Source organism: Castor canadensis, chromosome X, assembly GCF_047511655.1.
Source record: "Castor canadensis chromosome X, mCasCan1.hap1v2, whole genome shotgun sequence".
Taxonomy (NCBI): domain Eukaryota; kingdom Metazoa; phylum Chordata; class Mammalia; order Rodentia; family Castoridae; genus Castor; species Castor canadensis.
The window spans coordinates 50,164,692-50,192,649 of NC_133405.1; the positions used below are offsets into that span (position 1 = coordinate 50,164,692).

At 39.5% G+C, this 27,958-nt stretch overlaps 1 protein-coding gene and 1 long non-coding RNA gene across 2 annotated transcripts; one reads left to right on the top strand and one right to left on the bottom strand.

The window, feature by feature from the left end:
* The first annotated feature begins 59 nt into the window (after positions 1-59).
* Morf4l2 (mortality factor 4 like 2) lies at positions 60-10,178 on the top strand. The gene is made up of 4 exons (XM_020152349.2): positions 60-280; positions 1,615-1,704; positions 7,309-7,407; positions 8,631-10,178. The coding sequence occupies exon 4, from the start codon at positions 8,655-8,657 to the stop codon at positions 9,519-9,521; it is 867 nt and encodes a 288-aa protein (XP_020007938.1). The 5' UTR covers positions 60-280; positions 1,615-1,704; positions 7,309-7,407; positions 8,631-8,654; the 3' UTR covers positions 9,522-10,178.
* A 6,020-nt stretch (positions 10,179-16,198) lies between these two features.
* On the bottom strand, positions 16,199-27,524 carry LOC141419563 (uncharacterized). Its single transcript, XR_012444205.1, has 3 exons — positions 26,791-27,524; positions 22,460-22,607; positions 16,199-18,703 (listed from the first exon to the last, which is right to left on the bottom strand). It is a non-coding gene; the product is annotated as an uncharacterized lncRNA (long non-coding RNA).
* Positions 27,525-27,958: the final 434 nt, after the last annotated feature.

Genomic DNA, 27,958 nt, shown 5'->3' on the forward strand with positions numbered 1-27,958 from the left:
TTTTAGGCCTTAGCCATGAAGAAGCAAGTTGCTACACCCGCCTTTACTGCGGCGAAGTGTCATTGCTGACGTGAGAATCGTGATCCAATCATTTGGTTATGGAACATTCTAAAACTTAGAGGAGACGGTTATGATTGGCTGAAGGGCATAAGCCCGCCTCCCGGGTGACGTGTCTGCGTATGGATATCAGTTGCCAGAGAAACCTGGCTTTACTATGGCGGTTGGAGGAACGGCAGTGATCACACGTCTGCTGCTGGAAAGAACTGGATTCTCGTTTCAGGTTTCGGGGTGGGGGTGGGGAGAAAGGGTCGATGATTTCCTCTTTTCGTCGTGTATATAGACAGGATTAGCTAGTGGCTTCACAATCAGGCAGAGCTGAATTCCTATTCCTGTTCGCCAACGCCCAGCTTGGGCAAGGCTCCTGTTCTTTCTGTGTCTCGGTTTCCATGTTTGTAGAATGGTGATAATAATAGTACCTACCTCAGAGACGTGTACTCGGGGAAGAATACTGTAGAATAGTGCTTATAAGGCATTTCATACGAAGCCTGTCTCCCAAAGACAAAAGCTGTTGTTAATGGAGACAAATATTCGCATAGCAGAATGAGAAAAATTTATGAATTAAATAAATTCACTCTTACACTTTTTTTTTTGCACATCAGCCTCTTTCCCAGAAGAATTTAAGGATAAAAGGCATATATTAATCTTTGTCGATGAAATACTTTGCTCGCTGAGAATCGCTTCAAAATAGTGGGATTGGAATTTTCCTATATTAAAAAGTTAAAAAAAAAAAAAGGTGGGGGAAATGAAGAATGAGCGAGCTGGAGATGAACCACACGCAATAAGTAGGCCTTGTTTGGATCCTAATTCGAACACACAAATTGTGAAAATGTGTGTAAGATGCATCGGGGAAATTTGAACGCGGATTCGATATTCAATATTTTTTTAAGAAATTAATGCCCGTTTTTTTAGACGTTTATGGTGATTTTGTGGTTATGTCTTCAGATTGTCTTTATTTTGTGAAAATACGTTACAAAAAATGCTTAAGGGTTAATGTAATTTCTGGGGCCGGCTTCAAAATACGTGAATGACTAAGATTTGCTTCAAAATAATTCAAGTGATGGGGGAATTGAGAGGGGTATAAATTAAATTGGGGGCCTAAATTAACAATCATTTAAGCTGGGTGATAGACAGATGGTGTTTCTTGTATTAATCTGTTTCCCTTGGTATGTGTTTGAAATTTTCCATAATACAGAAGTCGTTTATTCGGTGAGCTTAAAAAAGTCGGGGAGGGGGGGCAGTGGGTGGGGTTACAGATGAAACAAGATGGCCTTCAGTTGGTAATTGTTGAGGCTGGATGATGGAATCCTGTGGGTTTGTAATACTATTTTTTCACATTTTTATCTATTTGAAATTATCCTTAATAAAAATTAATTTTTTAAAAAAATAGGTGAATACAAATTTGAAAATACAACCACGAGAAAGGAAAAAAAAAACACATATATTACTTACCAGCTTTTGATGTCCTTCGTGTGTGATAAAATTATATTAAACGATGGAAAAGAAAACCATCTCATGTTTTTATGTCCTTTCCTGTCCCTTTGTTTGACCTTCTAGGTCACCATCAGAAAAGCTAAGTTTGCTATACAGTAAGGATCAGGAGATCTGATCCTGATTGCAGAGCCACCCCTGATTGCAGAATCCTGGGTAAGTGACTTCTCCTGGCCTCAGTTCTCAAGCAAAATAAAACCACCTGACCTTTCCAAAATATCCAGGAATATTTTGAGGATTAATAAGCTCCTATCTTAGAAAGTAGTCTTAATTCTGAGACGGGAAGGAATGGAGCTAAATCCATTGCTGATACCAGTATATAAAGTGGATAAGCAACATAGGGCTGTATGATCTCACATACCTTAATAAAACGTACTAAAATCAGTGCCCTGTAGTAGTCCCATAGATTCAAACAGCATATTGTTTTTCTTTGGGACATCCCATATACATCATAATTTGGTGGTTGAGAGGAAATACTGACTTAACTGAATGTAAATCCTGACTTTGTGATTCTGGGCATGACACTTACATTGTACTTAAGTTTCCTCCTATAAGTGTTCACTTTAATAATAATTATGGTTTTATTCTGACACATCTTATTTTACACATGTGCACTTACACTTTAGAAGCAGCAGATACCTCTTTTTGCAATTGTTCAAAAATTAATATTGTTGATTTCTCTCATTTTCCAGAAGCAGCAGTAACTACTAGAACTGAATTCTGAAATTAAGACTTCTGGCTTATCCTAACAATCTAGAAAGGTTTTAAGTATATGTATGAGGGACTTTATAGGAGCTATAATTTTAATTAGCATATCACTTCATATTCAGTCTGCTAACAATTTTTAATATCATCCCTCTTTTGTTCAAATTAAAAAAATCTGTTAAATGTTCCAAGATCCAAAAGAAAAAATTTATGTAAATGTAACTGACCTGGTATATATGCATTTAAAAATTTGCCCCAACAAACTGTGGGAGTTGTTAATCACACTTATTTGTGACACATGCATACACAAAAGATAGTAGCATTTGGAGTCTGATTGGGTGACCTGAAGTAGAGAAAACCTCAAAGAGGAAAAGGATCTTCACCTAGACCCCCGAGGATGGGCAGAACTTAGAAAGAAACCGGTCTAAATTGAATAGTATGCCTGTAATGCGTACAGTATGTAGTGGTGATTAACTGAAAAATTAGGTTATATGTGATATCCGTTTATAAAGACAGATCAGAAAGTCACTAAATGTTAAATCCATGTGTATCTTTGAATTTTTATTTTTGGTAGTCCTGGGGGTTGAACTCAGGGCCTCATGCTTGCTGGACAGATACTCTACCACTTGATCCACTTCTCCAGCCCCTAAAAACATTTTTATTAAATTTTATAATCACATAATTGCATGAGTACAATTTTATAAAAATTATAAAGTATTATAGAGCAGGCTCAGTTTTCATTTTCTCACTATCTCCAATTCTTTTACTTTCCCTAGAATTAGTGACTTTTCAGTTTGCTCTATTTTCTTCTAGTTTGCTAAGTTACTTGCGTGTTTAAAAATGTATATGAATATACATAAAATACTGTTTTGTGTTTTTCTTTGTACAAATATGTCATTATAGGTATTGTTTTGCAACTGCTTGTTTTTATTTAACAAATTGTCTTGAATACCTTTGTGCCCATTCATAGAGTTCTAGTTTTCTTTCACAATGACATTCCTTTAACATTATTATGTTCCATATTATGGATATGCCACATTTTATTTTGCCAAATCACTATTGATAGCCTTTTAGATTGACTCCAGTGTTTTGCTACTTCAAATACAGCATCAAACATCCTTGGTACCCATTGACAAGTGTTATTCTAGGGCAACATTTATGCCTTTAAACTGATCATTAAACCAATGTGATACTGGTCTGAGAACAATCAGAAATAGCACTGTGACAGAGCATAGAGATAATGATATGTTTAAGAATTAAAGTGATCAGAATCATTGGGAAAACAGCACCTTAAAAAAAAGTACAGCTCTGGGCATTTAGAATGTTATAAAATAGCACTTCAAAACAGTGGAGAAAAATGGACTCAAGATTTTACAAATTGGGGCAAACTATAAAAATACGAAGAAATAATACAGGAAGTCACCTTCACAACATTGGTTTGATGTAACAAAGCCATTTTCCCTAAACATGACACACAACCTAGAGTCACAGAGGAAAAGATTGACAGGATTGTCTGTGATACTGAGATAAACTTATACATGTAGTGAGAAAAATAAACAATTACAAGTCAAAACCATAGTATTTAATTAGTAAAAATTGATGAAAAGTGGCAAACAACCCAGTAGAAAAGGAAATGAAAGTACTCATTGGGAAAAAATACACGGCCAACAACTATACAAAAAAGATGTTCAATATCGCAAGTTCAAATGAAGATGTCTTATTACATGTTAGACTGGCAAAAATAAAATGTTTTTTTTTCCAAGAAGATGTTTGGGGCTTGGGTTATAGCTCAGTGATAGAGTGCAATAATGAGATGTTTGTAATGTAAATGTTCACTAATGCAAGGCTAGAAAATTTATGCTACATAAGAGAAAGGATGAGGTGTGAATATTTACAAAATGGTATGGTACTGACATCTAAAAGTGCCTGTGATAAGTGAGGAAAGGTGCAGAGCAGTATGTATCTCACTGTTGTCAAATAAGTAAATGAAAGTTATGTATTCACATGCATGTATATATAACATACACATTGAGTTAAAGTCAGTTTTTATGTGAATGTGCACATTAGAAGAATTGAGGGTATTTTGTGTGTGTGTGTGTGTATCTATCTATATACACACACACAAGTATGTATTTTCCAGAGGGTACTCCAGTGGTTGAGAGGGGCGGTGATAGAGTCTACCTCACAAAAACCTCAACATCACACACTAAAAGAACACTCAAAGAGCTTCTATAAGTGTTAGAATCACTGAGAACCAACTGAAAGGACAAAAATAAGAATGTGCATATTTTAATGTTAAAACACTAATAAATGAAAACAACAGAAACAACCCACTTTCTTTAGCAAATTCACACATTTCTAAAATATTTTTTAAAGGCTTTATGGTGCTGGGGGTGTGGCTCAGTGGCAGAATGCTTGCCTGGCATACATAGGCCCTGGGTTCAAGCCCTAGCACCACAAAAAAAAAAATGGAAAATTGTCCACTACTGGCCAGAGCATGGGGTGTGACCAACATTTTTATCCATTAGTAGGCTTGTAAATCAGTACACCTTTGGAGGGGGAAGTAATTTGGGAACATTAGTAACCTTAAATAGATTGCTCCTAGTCCATTAGATGTGCTTTGTGAAGTCTTTAAGGAATAACAGGAAATGAGGAAAGAAGTGTTTACATGAAGTGTTATTACAGAAAAAGTGGGAACACAGTATTTCCAGAGGGAATGGCTAAATGTGTGTCCATTTCATGGAGTATCTAGTCACACAGCTCTCAAAACATGCACGTTACAGCCTGAACATGGAATGATTAGTCACAATAACTTTAAAGTGAGGTTTAGGATTTGGTAGTATGCACTTACGTCTTTAAGTGTACATTTATATGGAGATTTAAAGGTAAAAACTGAGCTAAACATACAAGTCTTATTTTCTCCATTTCTGGGAAAGTAGTGACTCTTGGCCCTAGTTTGTGCTCCATTCTTCATACGTTGAGTTATGTCCCCTCTTGATATACTACTGTATATCCTCAAGGAATCTTAAGTGCTGCTGCAAAGGCATAGCAAAGCCCTGTGACAAATTGAAATGAATATTGTAGTTCCATAAGTGAAATGTACTAAACTTTAGGATACTGGCCATTTCATTTGGTATTGGAGATCAGAGAGAAACATGGGCTAGAATAGTTTGGGAAGATTTTAAAGAGATGTGACTTTAATGGTTTAAAAGATAAGAAAGCGTAGAACTTAAAGCTATACTTAAGTGCTTGAGAAGCTGACAAATTCAAAGTAAAAGCTCGAAACAGTGATGTATAATGACAGCTTTTTAAAATTAAGGTTTATCAGTTCCATGGAGCAGTGTTAAGCTGGGAAGGGAGGTATAAAGTGTAATAGTAAAGCTGTACATAAATTTGAATTACAAGTAGGAGCTGAATGTCAAAAGGATGGATATTCCCTCCCTTTTGATAATCTGGTTCATGATTCCTGGGTAGAAGTAGTTGCTTGCTCAAAGGATATTCATATGAAAATGAAATCACAGACAGTTCTTCCCTGGCTTTGTTCACTGACCACAGGAGCCTTGACTAAAATGGTGCAGGTGAGGGCAGGTGGAGTGGCTCAAGTGGTAGAGTGCATAACAAGTGTGGAGCCCTGAGTTCAAACCTTGGTACTGGCAAAAAAATGCTAACAGCCAATGTGGACTCCAAATACCTGTGTTTCTATCTAGCTCTGTTAGTGTTTCACATAGTTGGGAGTCAGGGATGGGAGGTTAGGCTGTCTTTAGGTGATTTAAAAAACTCATCCCTTTCTAGTACCTCTTTACTATATGTGTTCCTTTTTTTTTTTTTTTGGTGGTGGGATTGGGATTTGAACTCAGGGCCTCATGTTTGCTAGGCAGGCACTGTACCACTTGAGCCACTCCACCAGCCCTGAATTCCTGTTTTGAAGGAAAAAGTAAACATCTTGTCTAGAAGTCCAGTGTGCTATCCCTCGTGCCACAGAGCCAGGTGAAAAAATATAAGCATGACAAGCTTACAACAAATGTCATGACATAACTTGGTATTGTCACCACCATCTGAACCTTCAGAGGATGTCTCTATATCGCTCTCAGCCAGGTTTCTGATTCCTACAGGATCAGTTTCTATTTACATTTCAAAGCTCTCAAGTCTGTGTCACCTTTCATTGTCTGCTCAAAGCTTTGTGCCCTGTCAGTTACAGGACTTTTTTTTTTTTTTGGCTTGGTCATAACTAACTAGCCCCCCTAGGGCTCACATTAACGCATAAGTCTCATAATCAGATCTAAGTCTGATTTTTCCTCCTCAGGAACTTCCCAGATACCTGCCCACATAGTCTATTTTTTTTTGGAGAGGGGGAGAAACTGGGTTTTGCCCTTGCAAAGCAGGTGCCCCATAACTTGAGCCACACCTCCAGTCCAAATAGTCCAGTGATTGGCAGGCTTCTTTGGGCAAAAGTTGTTAACAGAGAAACCTGGCTTAAAGCTAGTCTGTCTCCATCCCTTTCTCAGGTTATCTTGATGTTAATGGGCTCATATTTTATGCATTTATACACAACTGTTTAAAATACAGAAATGAGATCACATGGTTCTAACATAAGAATTTAACCTGTGCTGTCTCTTCCTTCAGAATCCTATTGTATGTGATATTATGTAACCTGCCTATTTACCTAATGACAGATACAAATGATATCTCTGTTTAATTCATTTGAATGTTGTGTACATGGGAACAAACATCTTTTATCCACATTCACATGAGCAAGTATTCCTGTGAGGTACTGTGCTAGCTGTTCAGCCACATCACATTTATGACATTCTTAAAAGAACCTGTGAGGCCTAGGGTTAATTTACCCATATATAAATGAGAAGAGGCTGAGAGTATACATTTTGCTCAAGGTCTCACAACTCATGAGTGACAGGACCTAATTGGAGTAGAAGTCTAACAACAGAACTCTTATATTTTCTTTCATGCTTCTATTGTAAACCATGTTTATAAATTATTTTTTCTTAGATGATTTTGTAAAGGTTCATCTTCATTTCAGATAACTGCTTTCCTTTTTAGGTTGTGTCTCCCATTTCATCCTTCCAGACCACCCCAGAAGATCTGTAAGAGTCCATCTGGGAAATCACTAGGAATTCTTGGAAGGGAAAGAAGGATTGTGTAAGTCAAACAAATTGTCCTCCCTCCTTCATTTTTCACTGTAGATTATCTCTTTCCCTTAAAACTTTCAACTGCTTTGGATTTCAAAATAACATTCTCAATTTTCCTGTGGCTCTCTTGGTATTTTTGTTTCATTTTTTGTTCTTTTTCTCTTCCTTAATTATCTTTCTTCCTAGGTTTCCAGAATCCCATATGTGAAATTCTGCCTCAGTTCTCCCTGAATGATTTCATTGGCTCTCAGTGTCTACTACCAGCTTTATAATCTTAGATCTCCATTTCTGGCTCTGACCTCTCACGTTTGAAAAGTCCAAAACTAAACTTCTGTCCCTTCTAACCAGTTTCCTTTTATAGATACCATCTCATTTAGTGATAACACTAATGACTGAATTGCTTTAGAGTTGTCACTGACTACTCCTCCCTTCCCAGTTTTTTACCTTCTCCAACACAGTCACTGAAAGTGGTGCCATTTCTTTTCTACTCCCAAAATACTTTGTACCTGTATCTATCACTATGCTAACCTGTTGTTTTATAATTGTCACTTCAGATATTTAATCCCTAGTGTCTACCATAATATTTGTTCAGAAGCAGATACACAGTAATGTGTGATGACTAACTGAATAGATTAATGAATGGATCCTCATTTGCTACTGATTAAAGATATTTAAAAATATTTTAATAATCCATTAATTACTCAGACTTGAAGTAGCAGAGCCTTCTTTGATCTTTGACTCCTTCAGTTACTATATTCTTCAATACAAGTCTGTATTCTTCAATTTCTCTACAGTGTCACCACATTAGCTTAGGCTTACCTGGACTTCCATACACCAACTTTACTGTTAATCACTTTGCCTCCAATCAGCTAAATTTGTCTTTATTTCTTTCAATTTGTCATTCCTCCTGTTCCCATGTCTTGAATTTCATATTACCTTTTATACTGTCTATCCCATTTAATTCCTGCTTTCTCTAAAATTCCTATAGTTGGAGTGGCATCAAAAGACTAATTTATGGGCATATTTGATGAGTAGTTGGGTGGGGTAAGAATAGCAGGTGGTAGTGAGGATCAGAGAGGAAGAAGAAGTAGAAAGTCACTTATAGATGATCTTAAGTTAGGATTTGAAATCCAAATTCCAAGAAAGTTAACATGTGTTGTGCTCTGATGGACCTTTATGAAGCATAAAGGTCACTATAGAAAACATTCAAGTAAAATACTTTGTATATTACAGTGGTTGGAATAAAAACAGGGTTGAATGAGTTCCAGAAAGCAGGGATCTCAAACTCGTGGACAACAATCTGCAGAAGAAGACAACTTCAAGAAGCCTACTCGAAGCAACATGCAGAGAAGTAAGATGAGAGGAGCCTCCTCAGGAAAGAAGACAGCTGGTCCACAGCCAAAGAATCTTGAACCAGCTTTGCCAGGAAGATGGGGAGGTCGCTCTGCAGAGAATCCCCCTTCTGTATCTGTGAGGAAGACAAGAAAGAACAAACAGAAGACTCCTGGAAACGGAGATGGTGGCAGTACCAGTGAAGTCCCCCAGCCCCCTCGTAAGAAAAGGGCCCGGGCAGACCCCACTGTTGAAAGCGAGGAGGCCTTTAAGAATAGAATGGAAGTTAAAGTGAAGATTCCTGAAGAATTAAAACCATGGCTTGTTGAGGACTGGGACTTAGTTACCAGGCAGAAGCAGCTCTTTCAACTCCCTGCTAAGAAGAATGTAGATGCTATTCTGGAAGAGTATGCAAATTGCAAGAAATCACAGGGAAATGTCGATAATAAGGAATATGCGGTTAATGAAGTTGTGGCAGGAATAAAAGAGTATTTCAATGTGATGTTGGGCACTCAGCTGCTCTACAAATTTGAGAGGCCCCAATATGCTGAGATCCTTTTGGCTCACCCTGATGCCCCAATGTCCCAGGTTTATGGGGCACCACATCTACTGAGATTATTTGTAAGAATCGGAGCAATGTTGGCCTATACACCCCTTGATGAGAAGAGCCTTGCATTATTGTTGGGCTATTTGCATGATTTCCTAAAATACCTGGCAAAGAATTCTGCATCTCTGTTTACTGCCAGTGATTATAAAGTGGCTTCTGCTGAGTATCACCGCAAAGCCCTGTGAGGGTCTACTGACCACTCACTGTTAATGTCTGATATCTGTAAACACTTTATGTTCTTAGTGTTTTCTTGTATAGTTGATGTTCTTTAAAATTGTTAATGTATAACAGGGCTTATGTTTCAGTTTTCTGTTCTGTTTTAAACAGAAAATAAAAGGAGTGCACACTCCTTTCCTCATTTCAAAGTCGCTACCAGTGTATGCAGTAATTAGACAAAGAAGAAACATTCAGTAGAACATTTTATTGCCTAGTTGACAACATTGCTTGAATGCTGGTGGTTCTACCCCTTTGACACTACACAGTTTTCTATGTGTTAATGCTCCGTGATGAAATGCCCTGATTCCTAGTGCCAAAGGTTCAACGTAATGTATATACCTGAAAACCCATGCATTTGTGCTCTTTTTTTTTTTATGGTGCTTGAAGTAAAACAGCCCATCCTCTGCAAATCCATCTATGTTGTTCCTTAGGCATTCTATCTTTGCTCAAATTGTTGAAGGATGGTGGTTTGTTTCATGGTTTTTGTATTTGAGTCTAATGCACGTTCTAACATGATAGAGGCAATGCATTATTGTGTAGCCACGGTTTTCTGGAAAAGTTGATATTTTAGGAATTGTATTTCAGATCTTAAATAAAATTTGTTTCTAAATTTCAAAGCAAGAAATTTTGCATTGTGCCTTTAATGTTATTGAGGCTAACAAGCTCAGCGGGCATAGGACACATCTATATAATATCACAGAAGAGTTCTAACTAGCAAGTGAAAGAAAGTCCTTTATGCAGTTGGTGTAGCAGCCCGGAGTATGCCCTGTTAAGCTTTCTCCCCTCTCCCCCTTCAGTGTGGCTTCTCAAGGTGGATTGCTTACTAGTGCTGCTTGCTTACACCAGCTAGTTTTGTTCATGATGCTCCTTACCCCATGATTCCACCTGGCTTAATGGGACATTTGATAGATACTGTAATAGTCCCTTTTATATAACACAGAGCTTTGCTCTTTCCCACTAGAGGAAACATGGGTATTATATTGATCAGAAACACTTACAGATTTTTGGAAAAATGGCAGACTTCCCTAGTTATAGCACAAGATCCATGATGTTGCCTGATTTTATAATCCCTTGTGTGCAAAGTTAGGAATCCTAGCATTGAGGATCTATGGAGGAGAAGAGATGGTGTTGGATGCCTTTCCCAGTCAAACGAAGTCTTCATGACATTTCATGTTTTTAGCAATAATAGTATTCCATGGTTAATGTAGAAATTTTGGAAAATATAGATAAGAACAACTATAAAAATAAGAATCATGTGTAATCCTGTAGGATCAGTCAGGGTCCCAGCAAAAAATAAATGGTACTCAAAATGGATGATTGAGGAGAGTTTAATAAAAAGAACTTTTCCCAAGTTGTCAGCAGAAGAGAGGTGTGTATTAGTCAGCTTGGGCTGCCACACTGAAGTGTCGAAGACTGAGTGGCTTAAATAACAGGAATTTATTTTCTCACAGTTCTGGAGGCTAGAAGTCAGATAAAGGTGTTGACAAAGTTGGTTTCTTTGAGGCCTCTGGCTTGTACAAGGCTATTTCTTTTTGTCTTCCCATAGTCTTCCTCTATACCTGGCTATGTCCTAATCTCTTATTTACAAGGAAGCAATCATTGGATTAGGGCCCACCCTAGTGACCTCATTTTAATTTAATATCTCTGCAAAGACCCTGTTCTCATATATAGTCACATTCTGAGTTACTAAGGGTTAGCACTTCAACATGAATGTGTGGGGGGGGCGGGCATAATTCAGCCCATCACATAGGTTACTACCCCTTGACAAAGGAGAGTGGGAGAGGGAGTGAGGGGTGGGGGGAGTAGCTGGAGGAGGGAGTGGGGAAGAGGGAGGATTAGTGGAATGGTATACAGCTGTGTAGAAAGGTACTTCTAATAGCAGCTGTGAGCTTCAGGATGGAGTCAGCTCACCATGATCCTGAAAAGAGGTGAGGATAAATATCTGACCTCACTTACTTCTATCTCCTGCTGAGTATTTTCCTTTGGCTAAACTGGAAGCCAGAGTGCAAGGAAGACCTTTGATGTAGTCTATATTGGTAAGCATGGGGTACACAGAGCATGAAGAAGAATGGATGGGGAGACAGGGTACAAATTGGAGCTATCTAGCACATCTGAAATAACCAAAATTGTTATTTTACCACATAAGCATAGAATTATGCATATGCACATGTATTTGTAATAAAGATCACTTTTTTTCTTTTATTCATATGTGCATACAATGTTTGGGTCATTTCTCCCCCCTTCCTGCCTTTGTTTTTTTTTTTTTTTTTACAAAATTGGGATCAGATTCTATATATAGTTCATTTAAGTATTTCCCCCCAAATAGATGTAGAAAGGAAGCTGAAACCTACCTAATAAAGCCAGTTTATATAATGACAGTGAAAATTCTGAAAAAGGAGTCACATAGTAAAATTTGTTATGTTACTCTTTAAAGTAGTTCATTTGCGGTACCAAGATAGATCAGAGGAACAGAATGGAAATGTTTGTGAATGTGTGTATGTATTTCCTTCATACGTTGGAGGGAACACTTCATCAGTAGTGAAAGAGTGTGATAAATACTTGGAGAAAATATTTTTGGGAGGAATGTTAGATACCTTGCATTACACTTTATTACAAAGTACATTCCAAGTGGATTAAAGATTGACATTTCATAAATGAAACCAAAGGTTGCTTTCCAAAGATGAAGGTTTTATAATCTTTACTCAGAAGATAACCTTTCTAAATACTGGCAAGGTGCTGATGGGAAGAACTGGGTAGATTTGAGAACATAAATATTTTAAATAAATTTATAATAAAACAACATGAAGAAAGTTGTTGGCCGGGTGCTGGAGGCTCACCCCTGTAATCCTAGCATCTTGGGAGGCTGAGATAGGGAGGATTGTGGCTTGTGGCTAGCCCGGGCAAATAGTTCATGAGACACATCTCCAAAATAACCAGAGTAAAATGGACAGCAGATGTGGCTCAAGCAGTAGAGTATCTGCTTTGCAACCACAAAGCCCTGAGTTCAAATCCCATCCCACTCCCCTTTTGTTAAACATGTGGCACAAGAACAGGACAGTCATATATAAATGTGTAACATAAATGACAGATACTCTTAAATGTACCTAAAATGTAAAACTTTATTTACTTTTTTTTTTTTTTTTAGTACTGGGGCTTGAACTCAGGACCTACACCTTGAGCCACTCCACCAGCCCTTTTTTGTGATGGGTTTTTTGGAGACAGGGTCTTTCAGTTTGCCCGGGCAGTCTTCGAACCACGATCCTCCTGATCTCTGCCTCCTGAGTATCTAGGATTACAGGCGTGAGCCACAGGTGCCCGGCAAAAGCTTTTTTTCATAAGTTAGACAAAAGAAAAGGTCAGAAATACAAATGGGCTAATTTTAAAAAGTAGTGAATTGTAGTGAAGGGGGTGAATTCATCTATGATGTATTTGATATACTGTAAGAACTTTTGTAAATTACACAGTGTACCCCTATCCAGCACAATAAAAAAAGTGACTTACAAGTAAACATAAAGTAGGTTTATTTACCCTAGACATCAATACTTACAAACTAAAATAGTGAAATATTTCCTACCACTACTGTCATCCCTCCTGGAATGGGTAATAGTAAGTTATTTACCTGGACATGCTTTTTGGTGCCTAGTCAGTCAGCAGCTGTATTGTGACCATCACACCACTGTACAATGAATGATTAGACCCAGCCTGTATTGATTATTCCTCCTCAAATTCTGCTGTTTAAGGAGTAGACAGACAATAGGAATGGGAGAAGTGGCCAGCCAGCATAAAGAATGGTTTGAGGCTGGAGGTGTAGATGGAAAGGGCTTGCCTAGTATGTACAAGGCCTTGGGTCCAATCCCCAGTACTGGAAAAAAATATGAAAAAAAAAAACCAGGAAGGGTTTGTTGGTAATTCCATGCATCTTAACTGATTGCCTAATTATCAGTTCTCTCTAGCTCTGGTGCATAGCACATAGAGGTTGCTCAGATGTGTGTTCAGTGAAGACACTGTATCTTGGTCTTTTTGTCTTACTGAATACTTAAGGTAGTAGATTCCTAGGGTCAAATGGCTTAAATGATACAAGTTCTGTATTTGTGATTGAATGGGGGACCATATGGAGAGGCTTGAAGACCCCTCATCCTCATGTTCTCTGTGGCATCTATAGGGCCTGGCCAACTAGATGAGTTTTTATGAAGGGCTCTGATCTCATTCAGGGGATGGTTAAGAACTAGGTTGTGACACTCATGAAATACCCCAAAAGAAAGAAAAAAAGATTTGTTATTGAAACTTTGAATGGGAAGCCTAACAAACAGATTTTAGCTCACATGCTTAATTAAGCATGTAAGAAATATCATTTTCATGTTGCCTTTATAATATGTAATTTTTTGTTGGTACTGGGATTTGAACTCAGGGCCTCATGCATGCTAGGCAGGCACTCTACCACTTGAGCCACTCTACCGGCCCTGTTTTATGTTGGGTATTTTCGAGATAGGGTCTTGTGAACTATCTGCCTGGGCTGGCTTCAAATGGTGATCTTCCTGATCTCTGCCTCCTGAGTAGCTATGATTACAGGTGTGAGCCACCAGCGCCTGCCTTCATGTTGCCTTTAAATGAACATAAATATTACCTCAATATTCAACTGTAACTTGTTGGTAGGAAATCTACTTCAGTTATTATCAGTGATTCTCCATTTCCATTAGTTGTGCAAATATACTATGTTCTTATCAGGCAATAAAGCCTGAGGAGAACCCTGCTGTCATCTATACTAGTTAAGGATAAGATGCTCATTTTTCTGACCTGGCATATCTTAGGATCTTTTGTCTGTGTTACTTCCATCCAAACCTCTGGGTAGGGGAATCTTTGGCAAGAATAGGTACTCAGCTACCCCAGGCCCACCACAGTCTTTCTCAGGCCCTGATAATGGAGAAATACTCATGTCTATGCTACTGAAAAGACCTACAAACCCTGGCCTCTCTTTGCTTGCTGCCTTCCAGTGCCCTCCATCCAAAGACATCTGGCTTGATTTTATCAACGAGTATACTTACCAACGTAAGAAAAGCCACTAGCTTCAAGCAGCTTCTACTTCCAGCTCTACCACAAACCTCCCTGTCCTGTATCTCTGCTGGAAATAGGATGAGACAAAAGGAGCCCTAAATCATAAATTGAGCCTTAATTTAGTGATTAGAATGCCCAGTATCAAATTACTGAATTGATTTAGAATTAAATATCTGCTCAGCTAGCACCAACTTCATGTGACCTTCTACCTTTGAGGAAAAAAATGTGCTAAGTTTCTCCTTTAGAATATCCTCCTTCTCCAGGTTGCTAATTTTGACTTCAGGGCTGTCTGAGTTTGTAGTGAAGGAAATGAGTAAGGGGGAAAGGGGCTGTAAATTCTTGGCTAGGTTTGCTTCACGTTTATTGGATCTAGTTGATGTTTAAAGCTGGCTCTTATAAGAGGCTCCCCTACTGCAATTCCTGCCTCAACAGCAAAACATTCTATTGCTGCTTCCCCTTCAGCTGTGCATTCCACACAGTTTCTCTGCTGGAATCCATAGCACCCCAAGCAGTTATCTGGCAAGGTTTAATATCAAGCAGCTTGCTCTCCTTCCTTGTCTACTTCTGGTACATGGGAAACATGTATCTTTTTCCCCCAACAAGTTGGAAATGCAGATAGATTACCATACAGTTACTTCTCCTTTGTTCCCACCATCACCACAGCCACGTTCTCTAACCAGTAAGATTTCTCATGCCGGAGTGAGATTGCATCCCACTGTGCCTCCAAATTCCAGAAAAAACATATCAAGCTTCAAGGGGTCCAGTTGAACCTGTGGGTTTAAAGGGCAAGCACCCCCAACTCTTCTAACTTGCAAGCCTATACCCAGGGAAATCCTCCTCAGAATGAGCTGGGACTATAGTTTCTTACTAGAGTGCTTGCCTAGCATTGGCAAGGTTCTGGGTTTGATCCCCAGCACCATTTAGTGTCAACACATAGTATTTTTAATCATCTTTAATAAACCAAGTCAGAGGAGGACAAAAGATCTCACCGGGTCCTATAGCTATTGATGAATCTGGCACTAGAACTCTCATCCTAAATCTGCAGAACTCTAAGAATATATGCTTTATTGTTTTTTTACCTAGAACCTGAATTAAGGTTCAGGAAAACATATGAAACAATTAAATACCACAATGATTATTGTCTCCTACTTTCAACTCCCCTGGGTGAGTAACTCCCCAAATGAAAATGGTGTGATAATATTGTTCCCTTTCCTATGCATATCCATCAGAAAACTCATTCTGGAATTCCAAAATAGCACTGAAGATCATACCTGTGACTTCTCTTTCTTGTGCCTATATTTGCAAATGTTATGGTACAGTACTTCACAGGCATGATTTCAAGAAAGGGAAGAAGATTAGGAAGGAAACTAACACTTCTTGAGTGCCCACTAAGGGCCAGATGCAGTGTTTGGTGTTTTATGTTGGTTCTCTATAAGGTAGGTAGCAGTATTTCCCTTAAATGAAGAAACAGAACTCAGAGAGGCTGAATCTCAATCTCTCTCTCTCTCTCTCTCTCTCTCTCTCTCTCTCTCTCTCTCCTCTCTCTCCTCCCCCCATCTCCTCCCCCCAGGGCCTTTTCTCTTTTCTGCGATGGAGTTGGCCAGAAAAGTCACTGCTTGGATATGTGATTAGGATACCACCCTTCTATGTGAGCAGGGAGGTAGTGAGGGGTATAGAAAACCAGGTTCTGGATGCTACTGACCCTCCACCATCAATGCCTTAAAAAGCATTTTCACACCAGCTCACAGTCTGACTGCCTTGGTCCAAGACAAGGACATGGTTTACAGTGTATAAGATTGTTCAAACACCTCTTTACTTCTGAGTTGTAGGAGCACGTGCCTTTGCAAGCTCCATTTACCTGGGGTCTCCTCTACTTTGGGGACTGGGCTGATGCAGACATGAGATGTCTGAGCCAGGCAGACATACAGCTAAGTCATCACAGAACCATCAAAGCAAGCCAAGGCACATCCTAGATCCTTCTGGGAGTCTGAACAAAGTGGGTGCTATAGGGTGAGGTCTTGTCTGTTGCCTGGCTTCATTTTTGCTCCAATTATTCTGAAGGCTACTTCACTGGATTCTGAGTCTGTCATTTCTGCTTCAACCCCAAGTGACCTGGTCAGACCTGCTTGCTCAGAGACTATCCCAACCAATGCTTCTCTTTTGGGGATCAAAAGAAAAAGGGCGATGGAGGGAGTGGCAACATGCCTTGACCTATAAAAGGGGACAGTGGTCCTCCTCCAGGTAAGTTTGTCCAGGACAGTCCAGCCACCAGCTCTGGAGGACCTAGGGCCTGCTGAAGATTGTAGCAGAGAACCAAAGGCAGACCCACCCCAGAGAGGAGTGTGGCTTGGTGATTCCCTCCACATCCTGTCTGAGTGCACCTGTTTGAGTGTCAAGGGGATAGATTTAGACATTCTTGTCAAACTGACACAGCGAGCCCCTAAAACCTTACCACATTCCAGCCAGAATTCCAGCCCCACCAGCATCTATCAGGCTGCCATAACCATGAATAATGGTCTGAAGACATGAAGAACTCCCAGAATAGCATCACAAAGAGACACATTTATTCCTGCAAAGGACACATTTATTCTTGCTTTGCTTCATAGAAATTTAATTTTCTATGAAAATTGTGACTTTTTCTTTAGGATTTTAACATTTATTTACTTATTTTGCAGTACTGGGGTTGAACTCAGGGCCTTGTGCTTGCTAGGCAGGAACTCCACTGCTTGAGCCATGCCTCTTGACCAGGGTTTTAACATTTTTTGTTTTGTTTTTATTTTTTTAATTTTTTTGTCAGTACTGGGGTTTGAACTCCAGGACCTTGTGCTTGCTAGGCCAGCCACTCTGCCAGCCCAAATAAGTTAGATTCCCACTTTATATCTTTTTTCTTTTTCTTTTCTTTTTTTTTGTTGTTTTGTTTTTTCTTTTTTTTTTTTGGTGGTACTAGGGTTTGCACTCATGGCCTCATGTTTGCTAAGCAGGCACTCTATCACTTGAGCCACTCTGTCCTAGCTTGTCTTGTCTTTAGAAAGGCACTTAACCTGTGAGTTCTTATGAATATTTTCTTGGTTTCTTTTTCTCACTTTATAGTTTTTCACTCTCTTTACACAGAAAACTATATTTGTAGTGCTTTATTCTTCAGCCCTAGCTGTTAAATGAAGACACTTGCTTAGTTTTAATTAATCTCTTGTAAGTAGCAATAACAGGCTATGTCTAGACTACTGTATAGTGGGTGAGAGATTTTCATGACTGTCTCCCCCTACCACTGTGATCACTATTAAAGCCTCTGTTATCCTGGATCCCTAAGAGACCATGGGGAGCAGAGCCCATTCACCCCTTACCTTCACTAGCACATGTTGGGCATTTACTGTGAGCTACAAATAATTATTTGCTGTAAACCACTGATATTTTTTCCCAAAAGGAATGAAGAGGCAGGGCAGGATTACAGGGAATGCAATCTTAGAAAGGACTGGCTATAGCGGTCCCCTCCCCCACCCTTGGGAGCTGCAGGCACCAGCCATTCTCATACCCAACCTATGGAGATCCAGGGTGCTTACCTCTTTCTCCGACTTTAGTTTACATGCCCCCATCCTCGAGAATAGGAAGCTGACACCCACGCAGAATTTGGCTCACCTTCCCAACATTCTTACTGGTCCACCATTTTCTGGATTGAAATGGATAGAGGTAGTGGCTGTAGTATGGGAACTGCAGTACACCACGGACCAGCGTTTGACCGACCATTTACTACTTTTTTTTTTCTATTCCAGGGATTCCCACTCTCACCCCGACTTCTAGGGAGCCCAGGCATTTTCCTCTTCCTCTTTCCCCGGGCCAGAAGCCAGCCTGTTTTCAGTGCAAAAAAAGAGCTGGTACTCAAACCTGGAGGACCCTTCTCGGATCCTGCCCCCAAGCCCACCACTTTTTGCCCTAAAACGGGTGGGCGTTTGAGTAAGAAAATGATGTAGGCAATGAAGTCCTGGATCCACTGTGGTCTTCGTCCTCGCCTTTTCCTGGCTTTCGGTAGACTCTGCTCATTCAAACCTCTTCAGATCCGGAGCAGCAGTCTTTTCTGTCTTGTGGCCAGAAGCGCGCTTGCCTGCTGCAAGGAAATAGGGAGATGGTGCTCTGCTAGAAAGAAGACTCAAACTACATAGTGACTTAAATTCATGTCAGCCCTTAATTCAGTGTGCTTGGGTCCCCAATTAAACCAACAGCACGTCGCAGGAGCCTGGGACGCTGTTCATCTTTTCTGTCTTTGCCAGAGACACTAAAAGTGTATATCACCTTCCTAGAATTTCTATTCCCCCTTCTCAGGTTATCGGAGAGAATCAGCCTCTTGAGGTGTATAGACCCCTTCTTTTCTCTCTCCTACTCTCTAGAGACGCCACCTCCCTTCCCCCAAGACCCTAAGGTCTACCACTTCCCTTGCAAGTCCTGTAAAAACACATAATGCAGTTCATGAAATGGGGCTAGGAGTGAGAGTGAGGGATTTTCGCTAATTCTTTTCAGTATTTGTTCTGTTTCTTATGGTTATTATTATGGTTGCCATCATTATTATCAGCTTACATTATGTTTGTCATTAGAAAATAGAAAAGAGCTATTTTCATTTGGGAAGCAAGAGGTATATAAAAGTGTGCATGTGGGTAATCAAATAACTCAGCCACCTGTTTTTGCTGCTCAGTGATAATACAAATATAGATCCTCTAAGCAGCCACTATTTTGGAACTTTGAACTGTACAGAGAAGCTGGGGGCTCCCCTTATAAGGGGCCCCTGTGTGTGTGTGAAGTTTTTCCATGAAGTCAGATGTTAGGGCCACAGAATCCTACTATACTGAAGAACCTGGGATTTTTAGATTTTAAAATCTTGTTACAACGTTCTGGTCTTCAAAACTTATATTAATTCTACCTCTGCAATTGCTCTGTTTCCCAGTTCTCTACCACATCCATGTCCCTATTAACCCTTTTCAATTATAATCAAAAAGCTCCTATTTCTTACCACCTTAGGGACAGATCTAGGTTGAAGGGGGTTGAAATTTACAATGTAGGGGACCCTCTTTTAAAAAAAAAGGACATTTAGGGTTGGAGGTGTGGCTCAAGTGGTAGAGCACTTGCCTAGCAAGTACAAGGCTCTGAGTTCAAACCCCAGTAACTATTTAAAAAAAAAAGAAGGAAAGGATATTTAAAAGGTTAGGTATCTGAATCAATATTTATTTATAATGAAAAAACCACAACAAATTAAAATTTTTGAACAGCTACCACATACATCCCAATTTCCAGAAAGATGACATTTTCTTAACTAACTGCCTGGCACACCGCTATAGTGATTTCCTCCTCTCAAATTTTTGGCTACAAACTCTTTGATCCTCTCTTTATATGAAAATTTTGAACTATCACTCTCCTTATAGAAAATTAAAGGATAATCTAATCTTTCTTTTGGCATAGTTAATTAATTTCCACTATCAACTTCTATCAAATTTCTTTCCTTCCTTCCTTCCCTCCTCCTTCCTTCCTTCCTTTTTTCTTTTTTTCTGTTATGAAAGTGATAGTAAAATTTATTAGGAAAGAAATGTACTTTCAGTAGACTTAAAGCAGTCATCTAGAGTGAGAATGAGAAAGTTTCTTATATGAGTTTAAGATTTCAGAACATGCTAAGCCTTCTTGTGTAAATAGTAATCCTAAATATTTTTGTGTATGTGGTGCTGGGGATGGAATCAAGGGCCTCATGCATACTAGGCAAGTTCTCTACCACTGAACTACATCCCCAGCCAGGAATCCTAAATGAGTTTTATACACATAAGCCAGTTGGCATCAATATCCTCATTGTGGCTGTGTATTTTGAGTTTTATGATATCTTTGTCAGTGTCATTATTCCATGCCAAATCATCAAAAAATAATATAGAGAACCTATGTAGATGTGATTGGACAAAGCCACAATCTCAGTGGCAAAAATATGTACATGAGTCCAGTTTTGATAAATCTAGGGTATTTATTTGGTAGTAGTGGAAGCTAAGATTAAAAAAAAATCTTGGTATAAGTCAGCAAAGTGGTAACTACTATCAAATGCTGGCAAGAGACTGATGATAGACCATCATGTTTTTAAATTGTGGTGTAAGATTTATTGACTGTTTAGTAAGTCTATGAAAGGCAATAAAATGTTCATTGGCATTAGAGTAGATAACCCTAGTTTGAGTCCTAGGACTTTTTCCACTTATTAACGTGTAATTACTCTTACTTGTAATTAATTAATTATACAGAGAAGTGACTGAAAAACACATGAATAAATTATCTAACTAAACATAAACTAAATATAATTCCAAATCAACTTCTTCTTGCCTCACCCAATATGCCCACCTCCATCTCACCAACAACAGAAGAAGAAATCAGAGGAGACAGTAGTCTTGAATTGTGGTCAATATTCTCACTTTTGCTCACTATACAAAGATGTGTAAGACATAGTTATGATCCTGTGCATTAGTTTTCTATTGCCATGTAACAAAATAGCACAAATGTAGAGGCTTAAAATAATTCCCACTTATTTGCCTCGCAGTTGGGTAAGTCAGAAGTCCAGGCATGGCATGATTGGGCTTTCTGCTCAAGCTATTATGAAGTTGAAATCTATGTGTCAAGCTGCATCTGGAGCTTGAGGTCCTTTTCCAAACTTACATGATTGTGGCAGAACTCAGTTCTATGTAGATAGGACTAAGGTCCTACTTTCTTCTTTGCTGTCTACCAAGGATACTTATCAACTCCTAGATGTCACTCACATTCCTCAACACCTGGTCTCCCTCACAATGAATCCTTTTCATGCTTAAATCTCTTTGACTTAAGTAAAGCCCAGTCCCTTTAAGAGCTAACCTGATTAGGTCAAGCCCACCTAGTACCTGCCCTTTTGATTAATTCAATTATTTGGAAACTTGAGTATATCTGTAAAATCTCTCTTGCTAAATAACATAACATAATCATGAGAGTGATATCCTCATCATACTCACAGGTTCCATCTACAACCAAGGGAAAGGAAATATGTAAGTATGAAGACCTTTGCAGATCATCTTAGAATTTTACCTTCTACAGCCCTTCCTAGAGGCCTTCTTAGATGGTGCCTGAACAGACCAAGGGGCCCTGAAGCTTAAGCTTCATTAGATTTAAGGTGTGAATTCACCTCTCTATTACCTCCAACCACTCAGGATTTTTGCACTTCTCCTATATAGCCATATTCTGCTAATGGGCCCCAAACCTCACCCATACATAATCATGCATTAGTTACAGTTTACAATTCTCTTTTTTCTTTTTCGATATTGGTGTTTGAACTCAGAGCCTACACCTTGAGCCACCCCACCAGCCACCTTTTGTGATGGGTTTTTTCAAGAGAGCTTTGCAAACTATTTGCCCAAGCTGGCTTCGAACCACAATCATCCTGATCTCTGCCTCCTGAGTAGCTAGGATTACAGGCGTGAGCCACTGGTGCCCAGCACAGCTTACAGTTCTAACAGAAGTTACATTACGAATTGACCAATCCTGTTGTTTGTTGTTGTTGTTGTTGTTTTATTTTGCTTTGCAGTTGCAGGGATATCATCCAGGGCCTTGCACATGCTAGACAAGTGCTTCAACACTAATCTACATTCCTAGCCCTGACCAATATTGTTTTGTGCTGCTAAGATTTTTAGCATTTACCTATATTGGTGATGATAGATCTTCATATTTTAGGCATTGAATAAAAGCAGCCATAATGATTTCTTATATATATATATATATATATATATATATATATATATACTGCAGTATGTCAGGTTGGGAGAGACACAAAGGCCAACCACAGAAACAGTATTTGTCCTCTAGACACTTCTGGGAACCTTACCCGTATTGAGTGCTTGCCATGTATCCTGCATGAAGACAGCTTTTTATGTAGACCAGCAGACTATTCCATGTCCCCCTCATCAGTCTGTGAAATATAGATTATTACCGGGCCAATAGGAATTTGGAGAAGATACTGTGTCCAGTGTGGTCTGGAGTCATTAGAGAAAAATTAAAAAAACAAGTCAATGACTAAATTAATCTACTTTATTTCCTGATTTCATCTTGTTGCTCATTCTCTTTTTCTCAAAAGCCCTTTGACATTCAGGATTCTTATACAGATTCTAAGCTTTCTTATCCATCTTTCCTCTGTTCCAGTCAAAAGAGACCACCCAATAGATGTAACCCAAATGTACTTTATACACCTCCTCTCTGTGCCCTTGCTGGCCATTCTCCTAGAATGAGCAATTCCCCAAGGCCTGGTGCTATAAAGGTCAACATCATTTGCTTTTTGAAATATTTCAGAAGGATTAAAATAGACCACACATGCTAACAGCCATTAGAAGCCAGCTCTGTAATATTCAGGCTTTACACTACCATGCTTCTGGAGGAACCAGATAGTTTCGCTTATGCTAGTGAAAGAGAGATTCTTGCAGAGCATAGTGGACCCATTTCTTGGATTGTGCATCTGGTTTTATCATTGCCATGGTAATACAGATCTCCTTCACCTTTGGCCTCTTCATGCATCCCCTTAGCATAAGTGTCTAATTCCTTTCTGTTAACTCTGAATAAATGCCCTAGGACATTTCCTCTGCCACACTGAGCTTATGGAAAATGATTCTCCTCTCATTGATGTAGGTTGTGGCCAACCTTGTCACAAAAAGCCCCTAAACTGACATGCACTGAAAATTTCTTCCCTGTAGAACAAACACAGAGAAGGAGATTTTAAGTTCTGCCACAGAAAGAAGGTCAAGGCCAAGAGTTCCAAAATTAGGTGTTGGTGAAATAGCTAACTAGCAGACATATTGCCTTGTGGGGTAGACCAAAGCTCTTTCTTTAACCTAACAGGAATGAGAGCTTAAAATGCAGAAAACCTGGAACTGGGGGTGTGGTTCAGTGGCAGAATTCTGACCAGAACCACAAAACAAAACAAACCAACCAAAACCTCAGTAAAACATTTTCCCATTCCTCTAACCTAGTGAGCATCTCCTGTCACATGGGTCAGAGATCACTGATCTCAGGCCAGACCATAGTGACATAGTGACAATGAGTTGATGGGTTGCTGTATTCAATCATTTGCATTGGCATCTCTTTTATATCTTTTGCATTATATATTTGATACTTAGTACTAATCAACCTACCACCACTTTGAACCAAGTCAAACTGTCATTCTTGCATGTCCTTGAATTCAGACCAGACCTTGAAAAATTTATATTTGTAAGCACTGTAAGATCACAATATTCTCTATTCTCTCTCTCTCTCTCTCTCTCTCTCTCTCTCTCTCTCTCACACACACACACACACACACACACACACACCCTAAGCATGCCCTCCACTAAGGACACAATTCTAAAATACTTTTTTTTTGTGGTACTGGTGCTTGAACTCAGGGCCTTCACCTTGAGCCACTCCACCAGTCCTATTTTTGTAAATATTTTTTCCACATATGGTCTCTTGAACTATTTGCCTGGAGTTGGCTTTGAACCTCGATCCTCCTGATTTGTGCCTCCTGAGTAGCTAGGATTATAGGCGTGAGCCACCAGCACCTGGCTTCTAAAATTCTTTACATCTGTTTTAATGTCTTAACAAAGGTGAGAATGAGAAAAAGATGAGAAAACTGAAACAAATGGAAATTAAATAATCTGCTAAATTCATGTAGCAAGCCAGAAAAGACATTTGCCTTGGAGCCCATGTCTGTGAACTTCCAGCCATTCCTTCTACACTCTATGACTTGCCTGTATAATTCAGGAGGGTATTATTGCTCCCCACATTTCACCTTCTTAGAGTTGTTTAGAATATGATACAGGGGTTTTTGCTGGTGAAAGCTGCTCCCAGGAAAGTGAGCCTCAGCCATGTTTCTACCCAGCTAGGATGGGCCACATGGACCTTTGGGGGCAGGAAGCAGTAGCAGAAAAGGCTACTGGGGAGACTGAGATCAGGAGGATCTTAGTTCGAGGCCAGTCTGTGCAAAAAGTTTGCAAGACCCCATCATGATAGGAAAAAGCTGGGCATAGTGGTGTGTAGCTCAGCACAGTGGTGTGTGCCTGTCATCCCAGTGATGGAAGAAAGCCTAAAATAGGAGGATCACAGTCCATGATAGCTTGTACAAAAAGCTAGATCTTATCTCAAAAATAACCATAGCAAAAAGGGCTGGAGGTGTGGATCAAGTGGTAGTGCTGCCTTGCAAATGTGAAGCCCTGAGTTCAAACTCCAGTACCACACAAAAGAAAGAAACAGCAGACAGGGCAGCTCAGTGGTAGAGCATTGCCTAGAATGTGGGAGGCCAGGGTTGGATCTGAGCACTGAAAAACAAAACAATAAAAAACCCTAAGCAGTGTGACATGAATGGTTGTTGCATTTAAACACTTTGTAAAACATCCTGGACTTAGAACCAGCAATGTTTCCACACATCCAGGATGAGGCACGCAGATATTTTGGTGCAGGAAGCAGGAGCTGAAGGTATCAGAAGGCAGACAGGGCAGGCGTACAGAAAGGGAAGAGCAATCAGTTCTGGGCAGCTGTTGCCATGGCAACAGTCTCCAGGCCTGTGGCATTCTCTGGGGGCATGTGAGGGAGTCCAGGGTGCATCTCTGGTTCGTGGGTTCCTGTTCCAGTGGTAGGAACACAGCCCACACTCCTCCCTCAATAACTTTGGTTTCACTTAGCAGGCACTGTCTGCTGCATTTGAGCAGTTCTGCCCTCCCCAGCCCAGAGTGTCCTCTGCTGCTGCCTCCTCTGCATTCTTTCCTAATGGCACTAATGGTAGTACTTGCCCTCATATTTGCAGCTGTTGAATGCAGCAGACTCTATCTAGCCTGTGGCTCTCCTGCTCTCCAAGTGGGGAATCAGTGACAACAGCTTTCTCTTTTCTGCTTCTGGTCTTGTCTTAACCAGCTCCTACATGCATGCATGCATGCACACACACACACGCGCGCGCACACACACACACACACACACACACACACACACAGTATGTTTCCAAAAAAAAATGAAGGGGCTTTGAGGAAAGGTGGGGTAGGGACTCAAGTTTCTGGAAGCACATAAGGACAGGGAAGGCTGGCCCAGACCTAGGCTGAATGGAGACAGTAACAGGCTGAGGCTGGGCAAGTATCATGCTATCACTCCCTTGCTGGGCGCTCTGGAGACATGGGATACTCCTGCCCCTCTTCTTGTCTCTCTTTATGTTCCTTTTCTCTTTAACAGGTAGGTGGGGTTATAGCAGAGACATGAATGAGGTCCCTTCCAGCAGATGCTGTGACTCCATACTGCCCACCATCCCGAAGAGGGGCTTCTTTCAGGAATGAAGTTATCCAATGGGCTAATTTGTCCTTTGCAAAGTGTCTTTTGCAAATTTGCTTTTTTTCCTTTACCTTTGCCAAGCATTTTAAATCCAAAACAAAGCTGAACCTAAATGATTAATATATTATCTGCTAGAGTCAGCTATTCCACGAAAAAAGAACAAGAAGAACATTGGTCATAAGACCTCCTAAGCAGTAATCTTCCTTTAGATTTACAGAATCCAGAACATCTGGGACCTTCAGATAATATCAGCATATATGTTAACAAATGGACCACTGTAGGATTAATGATACCCATATGTGACTAAAAATCCACTCTATTAAATTTCCCATCTAAGTCTTTCACTTCCAGTTGTTAGCTAATGTGGCCCTTATGATGCTAGTCCAGCCATTTTCCAATCAGCTAGCTCATTGTAATGAAATCCGTTCTCTACCAATGCTGTGCCTCCCTACTAATTGGCTTTTGTCATGTGTTGAGCAGACTGAGTGTTCTGTGCTGAACAGGAATAACATTTGGCCTGTGTGGGAATGTCCTCTGAACTGTAACTACAACTACCTTTCCTGAGATCCAGATAAGCTAAGAGCCCTATGGTGGTCTTTCTTGCTGGGCTCTAGCACACTCATAGCTACTGTTCACTTCAAAGACTCTCACAAACACCCAGAACTATCCCATTCTGAGGTATGGATGAAAAAGTTTGGAATAGAGGAGACAGCATTAGAATTTCAGATATTTGTTTGAATAAGAAACATGTATTCTTAAGGAGTTCATTAACTTATAGAAGAGGTAGATGCTTAAAAACAGTTTTAAAGCAAAATAATAACAAAAAGACTAATTCACTTGTAACGTAGGACCACTAGGAAAGCACACCTAACTCACCTTGCTTTTGTGACTGTCAGGGACATCCTCTGGGAGTACGTGATACTTCAGTTGAATTTTAATGATTGAATGGAATTGTGCTGAACAGAGAACAGGAGGGCAGGCTAGGTAGAAGTGGAACCTGAGAACAGGCATAGAGGCTTGGCCTCAAAGGCCTGACAGGACCAGACCAATCAAAGTCTAGGAAGAATTCAGATGACAAATGTCCATTACAGAGACCAGTTTGGCAGTGTACCCTAAATGTACCTTATGACTCAACAATTCCACTTCTAGTCACCTATCCTAGAGAAGTGCTAACACATATACACAAGGAGGCATGCAAGAATGGCTATTGTGGCAAGTTTGTAGTCACAAAGCACTAGAAACCACCTAAATCTCTATCATTAGAGAATAAGTTATAGTATGTTCAGATGATGCAATATGTGCATTGGTTATATATGAACTAGGTTTATAGGTAACAATATGGACGGATTTCCAGGACATACTGTTGAGTGAACAAAAAGGAATATGTCATTGAATGAAATGTAGGATATGATGCCATTTATAAAATGTCATTTATATCCTATGAATAACTGTTTATATGCATATAAATTAGGTCTACATAATGCCATCTGTGAATGTTTTATATATGACATAGTATAAATGTGTGCATGTATATACATGTATATAAAATTTGTGTTTCTACTCATGTGAATTTACTTCTTCATGTACTTTGATCATTTTCTATTGGCTGAATGGAGCTTTTTATTTTTTAATGATAATATCTCTAAATCTGTAATATGTTTTCAATATTTCATTGCAGTTGTGATATGCATATTTTTTACTTTAAAGGTTTTGAAAAATATGGGATGGAGAATATGGGGGAAGGTTGATCAACAGATACTAAGTTACAGTTGGGAGAAATAAGCTCTGGTGTTTTATTGCACAGTATGGTGACTATAGCTAATGATACTGTACTGTATATTTCAAAAAAGCAAGAAGAAAGGATTTTGAATGGTTTAACTACAAATGCATGATAAATCTTTGAGGAGACAGATATGCTTACTCTGATTTGGACATTATACAATGTGTATGTTTATTGAACCGTCACATGGGTACCCCATAAATATGTACATTTTTTTGGCAGTGCTGGAGATTGAACCCTGGGCTTGTGCACACTAGGGAAATA

What these genes read in the sequence shown, in the direction of transcription:
- Morf4l2 (XM_020152349.2), top strand. Translation starts at nt 8,655, where the DNA reads ATGAGTTCCAGAAAGCAGGGATCTCAAACTCGTGGACAACAATCTGCA.